This window comes from Ursus americanus, chromosome 12, assembly GCF_024610735.1.
Source record: "Ursus americanus isolate L20-20 chromosome 12, mUrsAme1.1.p, whole genome shotgun sequence".
NCBI classification, from domain to species: Eukaryota; Metazoa; Chordata; class Mammalia; order Carnivora; family Ursidae; genus Ursus; species Ursus americanus.
The window spans coordinates 25,103,207-25,122,977 of record NC_142138.1 but is presented as its reverse complement, the minus strand read 5'-3'; the positions used below and the strand labels follow the sequence as shown (position 1 = coordinate 25,122,977).

Sequence of the window (19,771 nt, the reverse complement as noted above, 5' to 3'; positions counted from 1 at the left end):
ACTCCTCTTTATTCTAGAAGAGGCAGCATGAGGCTGAAGTTTCACTAAATTTTAGAGCTAAAATAGGGTTGGGGACTCCCTCTTCCCGACTACCTCTTCCTAACCCCATTCCCAACCCAACTCTCTTAACCATGCCTCATGCCTCCAAATTTTAAAAATAGCTTGCACAAAGTAATCTACCAAGTCACAATGTACGGGGAGAACAGCCTTAAAAAGGGTCTAAAACCAGATCCAACTATACACTTTTGTCTTCTCAGTTCAGAGTCACATCACCTCTATAGGCTTTGGGCCTCCGATATGATGAAGGAACTGGCCTTGATTATCTTTTTTTTTTTTTTAAGATTTTATTTATTTATTTGCCAGAGAGAGAGACAGTCAGCGAGAGAGGGAACACAGCAGGAGGAGTGAGAGAGGAAGAAGCAGGCTCCCAGCAGAGCAGGGAGTGCGATGTGGGGCTCGATTCCAGGACCCTGGGATTACACCCTGAGCCGAACGCAGACGCTTAACAACTGAGCCACCCAGGCACCCCTGGGCTTGATTATCTTTAATGTGTCTTTAAGGCCAAAACCATGGCTCTGTACATTCAAACTCATGCATTCATTTCTCTGAAATATTTCTGGAATCTATATGCATGACTTCTTCCAAGATGAGAAATAAAACCCAAACAAATAAAAAGAATAGATGTTATATATTCCAATTCAGTGAACAAAAGCCACTTCTTAAACTTTTTGGACCGTGTTAAGGTCCTTAGAACACATAAATGAGAAATTAAACACAATTGCTGACACATAGCAGAAGAGCCTAAAAGGTCTTGATAAAAAGGGAGAATTAAAAAAAAAAAAAGAGCAAATAAAAACAAAAACAAAAAACCAGGCATGGTGAATGAACTGAAAAAGTGAAAAGTCTATGGTTTAAGATTGTGCAAACTGGACACCAACTTCCTATTTAATTCAATATTTATTGTGTTTATGTGGCAGGCCTGCCATGATTTAATCACTGTGTAAACATTTATTGAGCACCTACTATGACAGGTACTAATGATACATGGTGAGCAAAACCAGATGTGCCCTCTGGAAGCTCTTCTATATAGAATGCATCTTTGAAGTATTGTCTGATCTTCTTAAGGAGTGTATCGTTGATAGGAGAGAAAGCACAAATACCAAATAGCTGTGACCTTAGGTGGAATGTGATAAGTACTATAAAATATACCAAAAATTAATATGACTGTATTATCATAAGAGAAATTTCTTCCAGTTAAGATTAGGAGAAGTTTTATAGTGGTGGTGATGCTTGAGCTGGACTCTGAAGGCTGCATCTAATTTTGATAATTTAGAAAGGGAATGGAGAAAGGAAGACATTACAGGGGAGGGACCAGTGTGGGCAAAGGCTGAGGTTGAAAAGCACAGGGAATACTCAGGGAAAGTTAAGGATTTCTAAGTGTCAAAAACACTGATTATGCACAGGGAGGGTGAAGAAAAAATAAGGAATTCCCAGATTCAGAGGAATCACGCTCTCCTTGGAAGAATAAAGAGGTCTCTGTGATTTGTAAATACGTATGATCCCACCTCATGCAAACAGTATCTTCATGGGGTGGGAGGAACAGCAGGCAGTGAAAATGTCCTTCACCCCACTGAAGGAAGTGAGGTAAGTAAACAGGAAATGCAGCTGGCTGAATGAATATTCAGCTCACCGTGTTTCTGAGTGCCTCATTCTAATACTGGATCTTGAGGACTCCCACGCTCCCTGATAGTCTATAACAGACAACGGTCATAGGAGCAACCCTTTGGGGATGCAACACAGAAGAATCTCTTCAACCCAACAGCCCACACTATAAAGTACTGACTTCCATCGCTTTTCCCCAACATGTCAGGGGCATATAGACAGTGCTGGGCCAGGCGGAACAACACCATTTTTCATTATATTTTCTGTCTTCTTTAGAACAAACCAATTGGCAAAATTCTCTTCCACAGATTCAAGGGACTGTGGTTGCTACTTATCTTGTCCAGTAAGTCTCCACTCTTGCCACTTCTAGCCTATCAAATATTGCCTACATCTTGGTAAACATCAATAATGGCCTCCCAAAGGCCATAAGACCCAGTGGGGAGAACTATCTATAGCTCCCAATGGAACAGCCATGCTCAAACCGGGAAGAGAGTTGTCTAGATAAAGATGCTACTTCCTTTTGCAATACATGGGCTGAGGGCAGGGACAAAGGGACTCACCATATTGCCTTGTACTCTTTTTTTCTGGAAGCTCTCTCATCTTTCCACTTGATTGTGAGACTCTGTGCAGAGGAGACCATGTTATATCCTTTGCAGAGCCTGGTATATAGTTGATGCTCAACAAATATTTATGAACATTGTACTTACTGTTTTCATTATATTCTTCAATAAAATGCTCCCAAATGTTTAGAATTTTGAATGACATACCTTAATCCTCTGAGATTCAGCTATAGTAATTGCTTTCCTGTGGAGGAAATATGGAGTTTTCTGATGACAATAAAAGTCTCTGTACTAGGATATTTTACTCCAGGTATAGAGACACCTGCCTGTAGGCTGCTTACTCGTGTTGTTTTAAAGACAGAAAAACAAAGAAACAAACAAACAAACAAAGACCTGGTGCAAATAATACAATTGCGCAACAGTGATAGTTTAAAGAAAAATATATATATATTTTTCAAACTAGAGAAAGATTGGATGATTTATTTAACTTTTTCTCAACACTCATTCCCACACACATTGAAAATTATGCTAGGTTTGAAAATAATATTTGTAAAAGTTTGACCCATTGCTTTTTCTTCGGGTCAAGCCTATAATTGGTTCCAACATGAGACTAAGAGTCACAGGATTTCAGTGCTTTCTACATAAACAATGCCTGGATTTCATGATCTTCCACTCTTTGAGGTGCTGCTATTAACAAAAATAGGCCAAAAAAAGAAAAAAAAAAGTGTTTTGGAGCATCATTTGGGGAGATATCAGGGCAGCTGCAGAGACAGCCTTCTCTTCAGTGCCTGTCTTACATCCAGTCCCATTTCTTATCTTGCTTCATGCTCAGTGGGTTGTTACAAAGTGTGAGCTGACTGCCCTACCACAAAATCCAGCTAGGGAAACTCTAGCAGATAGAGTAATGCTTCTAAACCTTCTGAAGCTGGAACCAATGAATTATTTCCCTCCCCTCAGTTTTCCTCTCTTTATTTCCCCTAGAACCGCTCTCAGGGAAGATTATGATAATCACATAGTTAAGAGTCCAGGGGAATTCAAGATTCCTAGATTTTCATTTATTCTTTTTAATCAAGAGTTGAGTGTACTTTTCCCCTCCATAGATCAGAAATCTCTGAATTCTCCAAAGCAGAATTTGTGCAATTTGGGAGAGTGTTCCCAAGCCATTCGCTTGCAGTTAGTGTCGAAGGTGAGGAAGATCGGAACTTGTCCCAGTAACAATCAGCTGACAGGCTTACAGAGGGTCGTCAATATGGCAAAATTCAACATTTTAAAAACAGAAGTGGAACCATGGTTCTATTAAGGCATCGCCACCTCCCCCTCGCACACAAGGTTGGTTTGTTGTTGTCAGAGACATAAAATGCCCCACCTGTGCACGTTGGTTAACGCTACTACTCCAAGTTCCTTGGTCACCTAAGGAAGTTCTTCCCAAACCGGAAGCCGGAACCATCAGTAGATGCTCAAGGGTCTCCAAACAATTAGAACTCTAAGGGGGGCTCTTATCCTTGTGTCCGCAGGATAGAAGCAGCCATCCACTGCTTTTGGAACATCACGGGGGGTGAAGGGGACAGGTCTATAGCAGCTACAGCAGCAATGACGAGAGGTCAGTTCTACATACAAGAAATGTAAATGCCCCCAGGAGGTTCAGAATATAGCTATGCAATTTAACTTCATCTGCTTTGAGTTTCGTACAGCGGGGGCTTTCAGAAAATACATTCTCTGAATAGTTTAGATCAAATGAAGTGAAGGATGCACAGGAGAGCTGACAGCCAGGATCTCCTATCACAGTAACCCATGTGCTTCCTAGAACGCACGTCTGTTTTTCCCCAGCCCACGTTCTATTTTCTTGCTATCATGTATCCCTGGGCGATGGTCTTAATGAGCGATGGGGGCAATATTCTGGGCCAAGGCAGGATGCTTTTCTTAATGGAAAGCAGGTGTATTGCTAAGGAAAAAAGTTCATGCAGGTGATCTCAAGTCTGAAGATACCGCCCCCACCCCAATTCCCAGATGATCAGGTCACTACAACCGTAAGACAGGGCACATCACCAACCCAGTGTTTGAACATTTTATTGACCCTCAGAAAGACTGGGAATTTCTGTGAGAGGAACTTTCCTGGAAACTCGACCCTGCTTTCCTTGATACTGGAGAAAGGACTTATCTCCTTAACTTCTTGGAGTTCATTATTTGCATAACTTTTTACTGACCCAGTGTTTCAATAAACCCGCTGTTTGGTCAGTATATCAAGAATCAGTCAAACATATTGTCTGATTGAATTTACCAAAGGCTTACAGCGGTGGTCCTCTACCAGCAAGCCTGCTTATCTGGTTTTGCTGTATTGTTGCCTCTTGAAAACAGCAGATCCATCAGAATGGACATTCTTCATCTGGGTGCCAAAGAGGGGGCAGAAACTGACCGAGGACAGCATTAAGAGCCAATGAAAAGACAAGTTGACAAACACACTATGCTTTCCAAATATTTAAATTTCGGTGGAGATATTTGATTTGATGATTTACAGTAAAATGTTTTTCTGGCTCCCTTCATCTAATCATTCTGGCAAATTCACATACTTTTCACTTAATATTTGAATGTATAAATCTAATTTCTTCATTTTCTTCTGTCTGGGTATACTATCTCTTTGGTTTGCTTGCTGAAAGATGTTTCAGTCCTACTTTTTAAATAAGCAATTATATTAGTAATATGTGTGCAATCATCTTTAAGATTAAAAACAAATTAATGCTGATTTGTCATCCTCTCTTTAAAACTGTTTTTATCTTGAAAGTGGTAATCCAATGTAAGACCCAGAAACAACGGAGATTGTTTGATATTTATGCAATTAACAGTTTTAATTAACCGGGACATATATATTTTATAGGTTTCAATGAGCAATAAATTAGCATGATGTATTAGTATGTTATACTGATTTTGAGTATTCCTTGTCAAAAGTACACTTATGTTTCAAAATTACTATGTTTGTTAAAGTGACTTATATTGTCTGGAAGATGGGAATTATCATAAGAGAGCTTTTGTGGCAACGTATTTTAAGTCATGTAAATGTTTTAAAAATTGTCCACTAATGTCTATTTGGCTTTGCAAAATCTGCAGGAACTCTACCAATACTGTTCACTGCTTGGTCTTTCCACCCTGATCTTTCCCATCCCCTCTATTGCGTCTTACTGATCCACCGGACCTAGACCGCTTCCTCAGTAGAGAGATCTCAATAAAAATCAAAGACCAAGGGGCGCCTGGGTGGCTCAGCCATTAAGTGTCTGCCTTGGGCTCAGGTCATGATCCTAGGGTCCTTGGATCGAGCCCTGCATCGGGCTCCCTGCTTGGCGGGAAGCCTGCTTCTCCCTCTCACACTCCCCTTGCTTGTGTTCCCTCTCTCACTGGCTGTCTCTCTCTGTCAAATAAATAAATAAAATCTTAAAAAAAAAAAAAGATCAAAGACCGAGAGGCAAGCCTATTGGAGTGAGTCATGAATTCCACTCCTTTGTTGGTGCGGATTTTCTTTTTTAAAAAGACACACCTTTTTTTTTTTTTTTTGGTGGGGAGGGGTGGCTAACATAAACCAGATTCTAATTTCAGGTAGCAAAACCAGTTACTCTAAAAGTCAATACTCAGAAATTAATATATTTTTGGTTTTGGTCACCTATGGAATAAATTAGATTTTTTTAACCCCTCCAGTAATTAGCGATTTTTTTCAATCTAAAAAAAAAAAAGCCTCTTTTCATTATTACCTGCCTTTTCTCAGTATGCAGCAGTACAATTGACAATGAGGTGCTTTGAAACATCAGATTTCTTTTCCAGGTGGTCAGGAACCCCTTTTCTTTTCCTTATTTCCTGTAGAACAGGAAGGATGAGAACCCTGGGCCAGGACAATGTTGTCACATCAGGAAGAGGTGTTTACTATGATCCTTTAGCTTTGTGCCTCAGAAGCATCTCTTGAAGCCCTGGGTCTGATGTGGAAACCTGACATAAGAAAAGAGACTTGGGCAGTCCTCTATCTGGCTCTTCTTCCACGTCTCCCATAAAAGATAAAACAAAACTGATGGGATGAGTTGAGATGCTTCATTGCCAACCAAACTACACCCAGGAGTTTGTTTTTCCTTTAAGTGATCTTGTGTGGCCTGTGGGGGCCTCGATCTTGATTAATGATGGTCATCCTGGAATAGCAGCTGGAAACGGTGGCACCATGGTTTGGTGTGAGTTTTTGACAAAGAAAATTAGGCTCTGAAAGACATTTCTCATCAGAAACTGTCAATATATTAAAATGCATTTAAAAGTTACTTCTGGGAAACATATTAAATAGGCCAATCATTTAATCATTGCTGAATGTCAAACCCTATAAAATCATGGTATAATGTCACCTGACATAAAGCAACATCAAAATTAGTGCATCATCTGTAAAGTGAAGTATCATTTGCCTTCAAGTGACAAATTCTATTGCCAAAAAATACCACTGTACTTCTAATAAGTGACACTCATTTTAATAGACCCTACAAAAATACAGTATTTTCAATGTCCCCATAAAACAGTTAACTTACAAATATTACTCTCAGAGCTTTGGTGACATCAATACATGATACTATCGTGAAAATCCTAATAGAATACTTGAAACACTAGCATGTAAACTAAATCCATTATATATATAAAGAGCTATGTGGAAATATGAGAAAGCATGCATACAACCAACTCTGGGAAATTATTCTGGACTTTGAAATTAATATTTTAATCATATTAATGACTAATGTATAAAAGAAGTATTTTTAAAGGATTATAAAATGAATTTTGATCATTTATAGAGGAAAACAATTCTAATGTAAAAATAACGAATTCTCTATTAACTATGCTTGTCTTTCTCTCAGTAAGACAGGACCCAGGATTTTATACTTTGAAACATTTTTGGAAAAAAAGTATTTTCTCTATTTTTGCCCACAAAAACAGGCACTGAAATTAATAATACAGGTAGACCACAGCTCTGAGAAATTATATTTGAAGTTTCATATTTAAATACCAAAGTTTTTAAATCATCCACCATAACTTTCTAACAATGGTCTTTCTTAATGATAAATTTTATCAATCTCCAAAACTCATTTTAAATTATTTAAAAGTAGCAAATTAGATAAAGCAACACACAAATAAATTCCACATTTACAAGTAAAGAAATCACAGGGCTACAGTTTATAATCAACATAAACTTGAAAGAAATAAAGCAATAACTTTCCTGCCACCCATCATTCACTGCTTAAATTTGTGGTGAAAAAGATTTATCTATAATGACCTTTAGTCTGTTTCTTAACTCTGTGTGTATTGTAATTAGCTAAAGGCATTGAACAAATTAGTTTGTCCTATTTTTATTCCGGTCCCAGAGATAAATGGCTAATTTATGAAATATTTCACTCCGCGTTATGAGAATTTAGCAAATGAATATGGAACCAAATATAAACACTTTATACCATATGTACAGTTACTTTCATAAGGCATTATCATGTAATTTTTTATTGAAAAAGATTCAATATAGTAAAGTCTTATTTTAAGATATAGTTTCTTTCTCAATCCGAGATGTTTAGTTTATGAAAATATTGTTTTTCTCTATATTCTTTTTGTATATATGCCAACATATACCTGTGCTAGAAATATTTTATGGGAATTACAATTCTTTATATTTGTATTTTCTATATAAAGGCATATACAACTTTGAGGCAGTGTTTCTGATGGAGAGCAGAATTCGTAAAGAGCTTGAATGTGCTTCCGTGCTCCGAAATTATATGAAATCCACTTCGAGAAGAAACTTATTTGATTAAAAAAACAAAACAAAAACAAAAACAAAACTGCACCAATGCACAGCCAGAGGCTGACAATTAAAACTAATACAGAACCACATGAACATCATATTTATATAGTTAACATCTTTAAGGATGATCAGTGCTAACATATAGTATTAGACATTTGGCACTAATGTTTGCCATTGGTCCAGCAATTGGCAAAATTTGTTTCTATGTATAAATTTATTTTTGAACATTAGGTCTGGCTAGACGTATCTTCACTATTTATAAAAAATATTTAGACAGTAAGCTCACGTTGAATAACTAGGTCTACTGTGTTCTGGAAACTCTTCAGTAGTAATACAGCTTTTTCATGTTCCATATGTACAAAACTATGTCCATTTGCCTGTAAACACAGAAATAAAACAGGGAAATCAATGCAAGATACTTGTTTGTCACCTCACCACTGTTTCTAACTATAAGATTCAAGGGAATATTGAGCAACCAAAAGCTACCAGTTTTTAAAATTCACAACAGAATTGTAACTATGGAAACAACTAATTAATTTCACCCAGCTTTGATTCAGTTTATTAATTCAACGAATATTTAACAAGCCTCTAGTATTTCCTATCTAAGACTGTCCTAGCCACTGTATGAATCAGAGATATCCTGGTGAATAACAGATAGATACATTTGAAATATGGTAGCTGTTCTGTGGTTGTTCTTTTGATTTGTTTTGTTTTTGCAGGTACTTAGTTGAGATGTTTTGGAAGTGTCCACAGGACCATTGCTTACTTGCTATATAATTACTGAAAGAATAATCCCATCAGCAAGGTCAAATATTTCACTCTTGGCACACACGACTGCACACTTATAGTCTTATTAGATCTTACTTTCACTCACTGAAAAGTTCTTAGTTTATACATTTTTTGTATTTTTTTATGTTCTTTTTTTTAAAGATTTTATGTATTTATTTGGGGGAGAGTGAGAGACAAGGAGAGAGAGAAAACATGAGCAAGGGGAGGGGCAGAGGAAGAAGCAAGCTCCCTGCTGTGCAGGGAGCCCAATGCAGGACTCGATCCCAGGACCCTGGCATCACGACCTGAGCCAAAGGCAGATGCTTAACTGACTGAGCCACCCAGGCGCCCCTACATTTTTATATTAAAGAAACCATTTTTACTTCCCTTTGCTAAATGCAAGTATATTCATTATTTATACCCGTGGTTCTCAATGGCATCCAATATACCTAAGAGATCTATTCCTCTGAGGTAAAGCACAATGATATTAGTAATAGTGAAAATGCCTGCCATCTTCTAGTTAAGAATCATCAGTCTATGTATTCAAAATCCATTTTAAACATAATTGCCTAAGGTTACAATTTTGGGATTCGCCTTGTTATTATTTGACATTTCACATGCTTCTCTGTTGTGAGTGCTCATTTTTTCTACAGTAAATTAGAGATTCTCTTGATTGGAATAATTTTTACTATTAATATAAAAAGAAGTGGATCCCATAAACCTTCACAGTCATTAAGGCCCAAAGAAAACATAACTCTCCTGAAACTTGGTAGGAATAATTCTTGGAACTCTAATGACTAACTGTCTCCTTGCATCTGGGACTCACTTGATGCGGAAGAGCCGGCCAAATTGACTACTTGGCAAAGGACAGATAATAGAGCCGGTTAATCAGCTGCTGTTTTCAGTTTTCAATTGACTGATACTAATTTTGGGAACCCAGTGCCTTTGTTGTTTTACTTTTTGAATGCTTTCTTAAAATATGATTAATATTTCAAATAACCACTCAAGACATGTCACTGCCTTTGGCTTTTTAAAATTTAAAACAGCAGATCACAGTACTGTATAGCCTTTGTAACATTGATGAAAGTCATCTTACACATTGTATTTTATCACTAGTTTGTTGAAATTGGTTGGCTAATGATACAATAAAAAAAGAAGGTCCTAAAATATTGTATTTCTTAAACCACAGTACATCTAACAAGGAACATACTAGGACACAGAAATGTAAATCCATGAAAGCCCATATAACTGTAAGTATAAATTGGTTTTGTTTTGTTTTGTTTTTTTTTAAAGATTTTATTTATTTATGTGACAGAGAGACAGCCAGCGAGAGAGGGAACACAGCAGGGGGAGTGGGAGAGGAAGAAGCAGGCTCATAGCGGAAGAGCCTGATGTGGGACTCGATCCCGGATCACCAGGATCACGCCCTGAGCCGAAGGCAGACGCTTTAACGACTGCGCTACCCAGGCGCCCCATAAATTGGTTTTGAATTGAAGAATCTCCTTCTCTCTCTCGCCCTCCCTCCTCCTCTCTCTCCATATATATCTATATTCTTTAATATATATAATAACATTTAATTAATGGAAATGCCTATCAAAGTTGGCATTGGGTGTTTCAGTGGCAGGAAACAGTAGTTGGGTAGAACTTTGGGTTTGTTCCACAGCCCAAATTTCTTGCTTAAGTTGTAGCTGAAACCAGACAATTGGGTTCCATGTGATGTTATTTCTGGTCAGATGATGATGTGGGATAGAGAACACAGCATATGGTACATTCTTCTTTTGATTCTCAATCTGTATCCGACATTAGGAAAATAGCAAACTTGGGTGAAATGTATGCTTTTTCCACTGTATTTTTGAGGAATATACTAACTACATTAATGTCTTCAATTTGTTCAAAAGACATACTTGAATTGTGAATTAAATTTAACTTTATTTATTTATTTATTTATTTATTTATTTATTTATTTACTTATTTTAAGTAAGTTTGATGCCCAGTGTGGGGCTGGAACTCACAACCCTGAGATCAAGAGTTGCATGCTCTTCTGACTGAGCCAGCCAGGTGCTCCTAAATTTAACTTTAATAATGGAGTTCTTGAATGTCCTTAATAATAACTTTGCAACTGCTCTGATTTCTCTATCAGAAGACTCAAAATCTAGAATTGTAATGAACACACAACCCACCAAGAATTTTCAGGGAATTGTTTGAAATTTCAGTATCTTAGTGTTTTAGGGAAAAGGAATGCTCTAGGGTTTGGAGGCCATGAATGGTATATTGTCCATCATTAGACCTCACCATTCCTGGTTTTAGGAACTGCCAAATATCAATTATCAAAATAATATCAATCTTAAGAGCATAAACGGCACAGAACCCAGACAGCAAATTAATCATAACTGTTAATTTTGAATGATACTTTTATCAAAAGGTCTTCAAAAAAGGGTGTTCCATTTCCACCTTTTCTTTCATTTTCTTAATAAAAAATGTCTGTTATGTATTAACTGTGCCCAAGGCATTGTGCGTGGCACTGGGGATAGGAGTAAGAAAGAGATGAGACAGGGAAGGATCCCATCAAAGAGGTGACCATCCAGAAGGGGTAATTTAGCCATGGACATAATTAATGTAGAAAATGCCTTCCCTGTCGTAGGCACTCAACAATTGCTGAATTGAATTAACATCAGAGGGGATAAATAAAGTTCTAGGGTAGCTCAGTGGAAGGAAAAGGGAAGATGGAAAATTTTCATGGAATCTATTTTCTCTGAAGTAAATAAGAAGAGTTTCCCCCGTACTCACACCTGGTGAGTTTCCCCTGTACTCACACCTGGCAAGAGTGTGATTAGCGAAGGGCCACAATCCTTGTCTTGCTCAAGCCTGCAGTCTCCTCCAGCCCTAGACGTGTGAACAGTTGGCTATTTCAAGTAAATTCTTCAATGATCCATGTAGGGGAAAGAGTTTTAAGATGACCTAGGTATGCAATCATTGTTGTGAGAATTTAAAAATATCAGTGAACTTAGACCCTAGGCTTTAGCAGAGGAAACAGCCATAAAAATAAGCTAATGCGGGGGGCTTGATAGGAGAGGGGGTTAGTTTATAGATTCTTTTCTTCAAAACGAAGAGGGATAGCCCAATATGTGAAATATTTAAACAGAACTTTTCTGAAGCGATAGAAAGAGGTAATAAGAAAGTGAGAGAATGAGAGAGCAAGCATGATCTAGGCTAACCCTGTTATTTAGTAAGTGAAAGAGGTACACCGCAGAGAGGCCCAGCTACCAGACTGAGGCCACACATCCAGGGCTGAATGATCCAATACCATAATATTCATTCTTATTATTTCTCTCAATACTTCACTGAAATAATATGACCATGATTGCTTCCATTGATCTGAACTGACATTTCATTGATTATGATAAAATAATGAACATGTTCCCCTTAAAACTGTTTTGCTCTGCTGCCTCCTGACATAATTTGTTCTTTACAGTGCTTTCAAAACCTTAATTCTCATTCAGATTCCTATCAAGATTAACTTAAGTCATTCCAAAAATACTGGTAGAAATAACATTTAGTCCTAAATTAGCATCTCCAGAAATGCTGAACCTCTCATTCTTATTATAGTGTTAACTCTGGCTTAATTGGGTTCTTGTAGCCATATGCGAGCTTTCTCTCTCAGAAGTGGAAAGACTAAGTCAGGCTATCCGCTAGGACAGTGCCAGGAAACTTGAGAGGAAAGGGATTAAAAAAGGAGAAAACTTTTCGGGTAGAATCTATAAATTTGGTATTTAGTTGAACCAGGATAGAAGAAACAGACAAGAATCAGATTGTGACACCACTAACGGAAAATGGCAACGAAGGAATAGCTGAGTTAGGAAGACAAGGGGGTTTGAGGCCATGGCAATGCATGCAAGGGAAATGTTGATCATATATTTAGAGACAAGAGACGAGTTCAGGAAGGAGGTCACGGTGGCAGCATTAGCGACGGAGGTTAGGTCTTACTGCCATTTGGTGTTCACCGCATGGAATACTGAGAGATTTATCAGAAAATAAATTTAAAAGGGAGCATTGTGAAAGAAGGGAAATCTAACTAGGAGAGCAGGATGAGGTTGCAGCTTGGGACATGTAGAGCAAAGCTGAAAGATAGTGTTTGCTGTTGCCTTGGGCGTCTAGGAAAATCTGTCTGAAGTAAGGGAGGGGAAGGTGAAGCAGAGCCTAAGCCTTCCTGCAGGAGGATGGCAGACAGCTGGCTCGAGCTCAGTGGCAGAACTGAAGAACAGGGATCCTCACGGGACCGAAGCACGGAGGGGAGAGAACAGGACAGCAGGGCTCCTGGGAGATCCCGGCAGAAGGATAACTGGGAAGAGTCGTCAGGAAGGGGATCAAGGTACTGTGCTCACAAAAGTATCAGGAAATCCAAGAGAATCAAATCTTTTCCAAAGGCCCCAATGAACCCTAGCATTCTGCAGCAAAGAGGAAAAAAGCAGGGAAAAGGCATAGCCAGCTGAAGTCTGGCCTTGTGTCTGGGTCTGTTTCCAATAAAACAGTCTTCAAGATGTTCCAAACCACCATCTGAGCTCTCATTCAAGGCTAGAAAGATCCCCCTTATAAACTAGCTTTTAATATCCCTTTACACCATCAGCTTTTAGTTTCATGCTTTGTAAGTGACAAACGAGAGTTATACGGTTGGAAACTCAAGTGCAGAGCTGATTTCCCCAGAAGGAGATATGCAGGCTGATAATGTAGATCAAATAAACATTGGGACTCTACCTGTAATTTTAGTCCCCAGAAATATTCTGGATCTAAAAACCAGAGCTTTTGGAAACCTCAAGAGGCCTATTTAAAATGCCACAACTAGGGACTGCCTAGGAATGTCTTCAAAACAGCAGGAGAACTCTGAAAGATCAGAAAGCACATTATCTTAGAAAGTTTTTTAAAGATTAAATGGGTTAATGTATGTCAAGTGTTTAGGCCTGGCACACTATAAACCAATCAAATGCTACCCACTACCATTAATATTACTTCACTATTACTTTTTTGAATTTTCATTAAGTCACAAGAATAGAAAGACAAAATGTCAGAGCAAGGGACTTTCTTTTTCTTGTTTAGTTAAGCCTATTTTTTTTTTTATTTTTAAGATGCAAATGTGAGGATTGGAGATAGCACATGAGATAGGCAGGCTAACAGAGCTAGTGAATAGGTGGGAATTTATGGTACAGTAGTCAACTCAGTAACTTGAAATAATTCATTTCATTGGATATTGTGAGGTTGTTAATGAATGTTTTAGGGTCATTAAATAAAGTCAATTTTTAACATGAATTGAGCCATTTCTTGACATGGAACATTGGGTTAGGCCTGATGCAGGTGGAAACAATGACAGAAGGGGTCGGAAGGGGTGTTTGAATGAAAGGATAGAGAATCTCAGTTTGAGAGAACCTTCTCCTTCCACTGTTAGGACCGACGAACTAAGGGAATTTATATTGTTAAAATGAATTTGGCTATCTGGCTAACATCTTGGGCAGTTCAGACAAGAAGTCAGAAAATTATGTTACTTTGTTTGTGTAGGGCTTTTCCAATTAAATGAATATGAGAAGAATCGTAGTATTTCAGCTAGCAATGTTTTGTGGTTGTCTTATGTGTGTGAATAGAAAAAGAGCTGAGGAAGTAAAGGCCACTACTAGGCAGTATTGATTGATTGCAGGGTATAAATCCAATGATGCTTGGAAAAGTAAACGCAGGGGCGCCTGGGTGACTCAGTTAAGTGTCTGCCTTCGGCTCGGGTCGTGATCCCAGGGTCCTGGGATTGAACCCCGAGTCAGGCTCCCTGTTCAATGGGGAGTCTGCTTCTCCCTCTCCCTCTGTCCCTGCTCGCATGCTCTCTCTCTCTCAAATAAATAAATAAATAAATAAAATCTTTAAAAAATAAAAAAAAGTAAATACATATAATCTACATTTGTGCATTTGATATTTTGAATATATGAATATTATAAGTGCAAAAGATGATTTGAAGAGTCAATGCTAAATTAAAGAAATTTTAAAATACATCGTCAAAGTTGGTCACACACATGTTTTATGTAAACACAGTTTATTATAATAAATGTGCACTTCAGAGGAAATAGCAATTTAAAGAAAAATTAGAAATAAATGAAATGACTTATCAAGTTAAAATGAAATTAAGAAGAAAAAAATTCAGGACAGAAAAGATATTCTGAAAATTTTGTGCTTTGAGAATATATAATTAATGGGTTTCTGGCTTTAGCTGATTTGAAAGTATAAAGGAACATTTTACTGGATAATCTTGAAATTGTTTCTAGAAGATATCCTGCCTTTTTAAAATTCCACTTGATATCGGTGCCATAAAATGTTTTTTAATTGTCCCTTTGCATGATTTAGACATGGAAAGATGGAGGGTTAATGAAAATCATATTCACAATTACAACAAAAAGTACAGCTTTGCAATTATGGCTCATCAATGTACTGTAAAGCCTACTTGGTTTCAGGATTTCATCCTTTTGTTCCTTGCAAGATTTACCTTGGATTTCCTTCTGGTAAATGTTTTGTTAAATGGAGAAATTACAGATGTTTATACTACAGAACTTCTCCAGAGCATGCTGTAATTCTCCCAGGAATTTTCTTGTATCCTTATTATTCAAAGTTCTAAATTTAAAAACTAGTTGCTAAGAAGGCTTGGGCACAAGGTTGGTGGTATTATCCAATAAGAAGGACAGAATGGCTCTTTCAGAATCCAAAAAAGAGATGGGATGAGGGACTCAGGTGTGTGATTTTTGGTTGACTGAAATTCACCCTCAGGGACAAACATAAGGGCCGTACAGATGTATTTTGTACACTGGATATACATTAGTACGTTAACATCTTTGAAAGCCTATAGCTCTTGGAATGAGGGAAAGCTAAAAAATACAGCAACCATATTAGAGCTACAAGGGCAAGCCTTCATGGTGTTTGATCCCGACAGCCAGACATTATGAGGAACAGTGGGAATCTTAAATAATCATAATTATGTTTCACATTAGCTACCTGGAATTCAGAGTTTTAATCTGGCAGAGTACTCTCGTTAAATACTAGCATTTATTTGGAGCTGAATACACTGCATAATCAATATAACATTGACTTTATGCCAACTCATTTGAAAAATTTTCCTTTCTATCAAAAATCTGAACTACAGATCTTAAATTCGTGGAAAGTTCCCATGAAAAATTTACATTGCACTTTTTTTTTAAAGATTTTATTTATTTATTCGACAGGATAGAGACAGCCAGTGAGAGAGGGAACACAAGCAGGGGAGTGGGAGAGGAAGAAGCAGGCTCATAGTGGAGGAGCCTGATGTGGGGCTCGATCCCATAACGCCGGGATCACGCCCTGAGCCGAAGGCAGACGCTTAACCACTGTGCCACCCAGGCGCCCCTACATTGCACTTTTTAAACGTGAGAAAGTTTGAAGTCTTAATGGCTTTTACTGCAGTATTAAAAAAAATCTTCATAGAATTAAACATAGATAAGAATTTCTCTTCTATCTTTTTTTTTTTTAAAGATTTTATTTATTTATTCGACAGAGACAGCCAGCGAGAGAGGGAACACAAGCAGGGAGAGTGGGAGAGGAAGAAGCAGGCTCATAGCGGAGGAGCCTGATGTGGGGCTCAATCCCATAACGCTGGGATCACACCCTGAGCCGAAGGCAGACGCTTAACCGCTGTGCCAACCAGGCGCCCTGAGAATTTCTCTTCTATCTTAAGTGCACACATGTATTGCAGCTTGAATGTTTCATGAATTCTGGCTCAGAAAAGACATGGCAAGCTAGAAGAGACTCAACTAAAGACTTTGTCAATTATCTGTTTAGAAATTTGGGCATGGAATTGATAGTAAGTAGTAATCCTGAAGACATTTACTTATTTATCTGCTCTGATTTTAGAATGCCTGTTTTCTTCTTATCAAATATGGTGAATGAACATCTCTAACAAATGAATTCCCTACCTTGGTTTGCAAAGCAACTCCCTGACAAGCTATACTTTATTTCTTTTAAAAGAAATAGAAAGTGAAAATGAACAGAACTGCAAAATTAATCTCTCATTTTCAGGGGGCTCGTGCAGCCACGTTGGTCTCTGTTGGGTAGAGCACTTGCTCTTAAAAGAAGACAGACTGGAAGTTAATTTTATTAAATGTTGAAAATGTTCTTCCCTCTCTTCCTCTTTCATTTTCTGCTCGGGTAATTTTGGGCATGCCTGCTTCCTGGGCTAGGTTATGTAAAGCCATTCTCTATTACACTGTTCACATTGCTTGGCATAATACTTCCTACACAGTAGGCACTTAATACATGTTTTCCAAATATATAAATAGAAAATGTGATGAATATGATGCTATCAGTAAAATTTGTTCCAGTAAAGTCAGTATTGTATAATGGAAGAAGCTCTAATGAGTCATTTAGGCTCTGTCAACAGTAGATACCTTGTTGCATGATATAAATGAGACCATACAGGTGATTAATTGTTACTTTTATTTCAGCCAAATTATGGAAGTTAGAGCCAGTCTAATGAACTTAACTTGTTTTTATTGGTTTGCCTGTTTTACTTATTCTGTATACTATTACTGTTTTCATTTGCAATATGTATTTACTCAATCTTTTATTAGTTCACTGCACTGAATTTCATAAATTGAATAAGATATGCAGTGAAACTCTGGCAGATAAAACCATACACATTTTTAAAAATTATTTTTTGTTGTCTTCTAATCAAATTGTATTAAAAATCTTATTCTTCAAATGTATTATATCATTAAAAGCAATAATTTCTCTGAACATTAAGAATCATGTGATTCCTGACCCCTTCCTCCCACCCTTCCCCCAAACTCTCTGATGTTTTTGATTTTCAACCACCAAGTAAGATCAACTAAAGAAAAGCTTAACTCATTTGACCTTGTTGGGAAATGCTTAGCGAAATTTCCAAATAGCTTAAGTCTATTTTTTTAAGGGTCCCATACTTCATTGTAACCATAATGAAAATTTCTCACTCTACTTTTTGTGGCCTTTTTGGGAGAAATTTTTAAAAATTCAGAGACATGAATATACTCTAACACTTTCCAAATGACTCATGATGATAATTATGAACATGAACACTGTGGGATAAAGCTGTGGGCACAGTTAGATGCTTCTATAAGAAACATTTCCCAAAGCGTGTTCTGTGGAGGTAGTTAATTGATGTTGTTAGTAAAGAGGGCTTGTATGGTTAAATATGTTGGGACATATAAGTCTGTAAGATTTCTCAGGTTCTGAAATGCTCAATACATTGTGAAATCCTGAAACAAGGGATAAAATCTGAGGTAGCTCTGAAACTTCTTTGACTAAGGAACTCTTTTCAAAAAAAGATATCGTAAGGGACACTATTGGGAAACACTACATAGTTTAAACTGAATGACTCTGCTGTACTCTTCGAATTTTGTTTCTATGTTTTAAAGGAAGTTTCTCTCTCTTCTCAGGCAATGAAACTGTCAGCTATACTCCTTGCTTCTGGCAATGTGCCTGGATTCAAGAGGCTTTCCCCTTGGTGGTCTTGAAAGCTAGGTAAAAGATTCCAAGTATGAAATAAAGTTTTTCTTATGAATAAATGCATGAAATTTAGTGCATGGACTTTTGACATTAATTACAGCTTCTCAGAAGTATTTTGCTTTGAGGTTGTTGAAGAAATAAGCTTTAGCTAAGTAAGATAATGACTGTTAGCAGCTAAGCACACCTACTTGCCATTCAAAGAAGTGGAAAGCTTCTATTCACACAAGGAAGGCTTGATCCCGGGTCAAATACTGAGACATCATTGTGTACCTTACGCAGTAGATACAGGCATCTGCGGCCATGCCATTTAGACCTTTGGGAAATCTAAACTTTCTTCTCGCATTCTGAGCCTTGAAAACTCTATCTTAGCACCTCCTCCCCACCTTCATCCCCATTCCAAGCCCCCTGCAGGTTTCAGTGCTCCAGCTCAGGGCAAAACCTTAAAATCCTAGGGTTTTCTTTTTTTTATGCCTGCAATCTCCCTCTCCAGTGTTCTCTCTTTGGACTGCACACACACTCATTCTGACAGGAGCCTCTCACCTCTGCTCCTGAACACTGCTGCCAGGCAGCCCACAGCTTGTCCTCCTGCTGCTCATCCTCCTTTCGCCTCTCTGTTAAGCCTGGAGTAACTCCTGCTCCATCAAGGGTAAACTCTCTTGATAAGGCTCTCTGAGCCAAACAACCTACCGGCAGTGGACTGAAATCTCATAGACTTATTCATTCAGAGTGGGTTCTTGATCTGTCTATATGAATTGTAGAATCAAGGTTTTCTAAGACTAGAAAAAAGGGGGAAGTACCTGATTTGCTTGAATTATTGTACCTTTTGATTATTCTATTTTTGTATTTTAGAGAGAGAGCCATCGACCAGGAATGTATTTTGGAAAACACTTAAAATTATGGTATGGTAGAAGAGACTATGAAATGATCTTCAATTCGGTATCATATTAGTATACCTTGTATGAGAAAACTCTGTTTTGATAACTGGTAAAACCTGGGTGTCATCAACAAGTATCTATATGCCATTTATTTTCTCTTCTCCTGTCAAAGTTAGGCTCCTGTCTGGAGAACAGGGTGGGCAGGTAAATGAAGAGGATAGGGTTTGACGACAGTGATATTACAGAATATATACTTATAAATATAATATGTAATATAATGTGTAATATCCTTACAAATGAGTGTTAGGCTATAACTGTGAACCATGTTAACTATCAAGTACAATATATTCTTTTTTTCCAGTCTATTCATCTTTTCAACAGTAACTATAATTAATAGATTTTCTATATTTTAATATATTTTGAATTTAAAATGTATAATAAATTAGATTGAAATTTTTAACTGGAAAGAACATTAGAAAAAAGAAACTATGGTGTTAAACCAATGAAATTACTACTTGAAAAATGGTCAAAATTGGCAAATTCGTATGGTTCAATCTAATAACATTTTTTTTATG

The 19,771-nt window shown here is 37.5% G+C and overlaps 1 protein-coding gene across 2 annotated transcripts in view; it reads right to left on the bottom strand.

Annotated features, from left to right (window-relative positions):
- Nucleotides 1-6,523: 6,523 nt before the first annotated feature.
- Nucleotides 6,524-19,771, bottom strand: part of LRRC7 (leucine rich repeat containing 7) — a 312,980-nt gene continuing 299,732 nt past the window's right edge. For both annotated transcript variants that reach the window (XM_045801366.2, XM_045801367.2), the window contains one exon: nt 6,524-8,393. In XM_045801366.2, the coding sequence (XP_045657322.2) occupies nt 8,286-8,393 (108 nt within the window). In that variant the 3' untranslated portion in view covers nt 6,524-8,285. The remainder of the gene's footprint in view (nt 8,394-19,771) is intronic.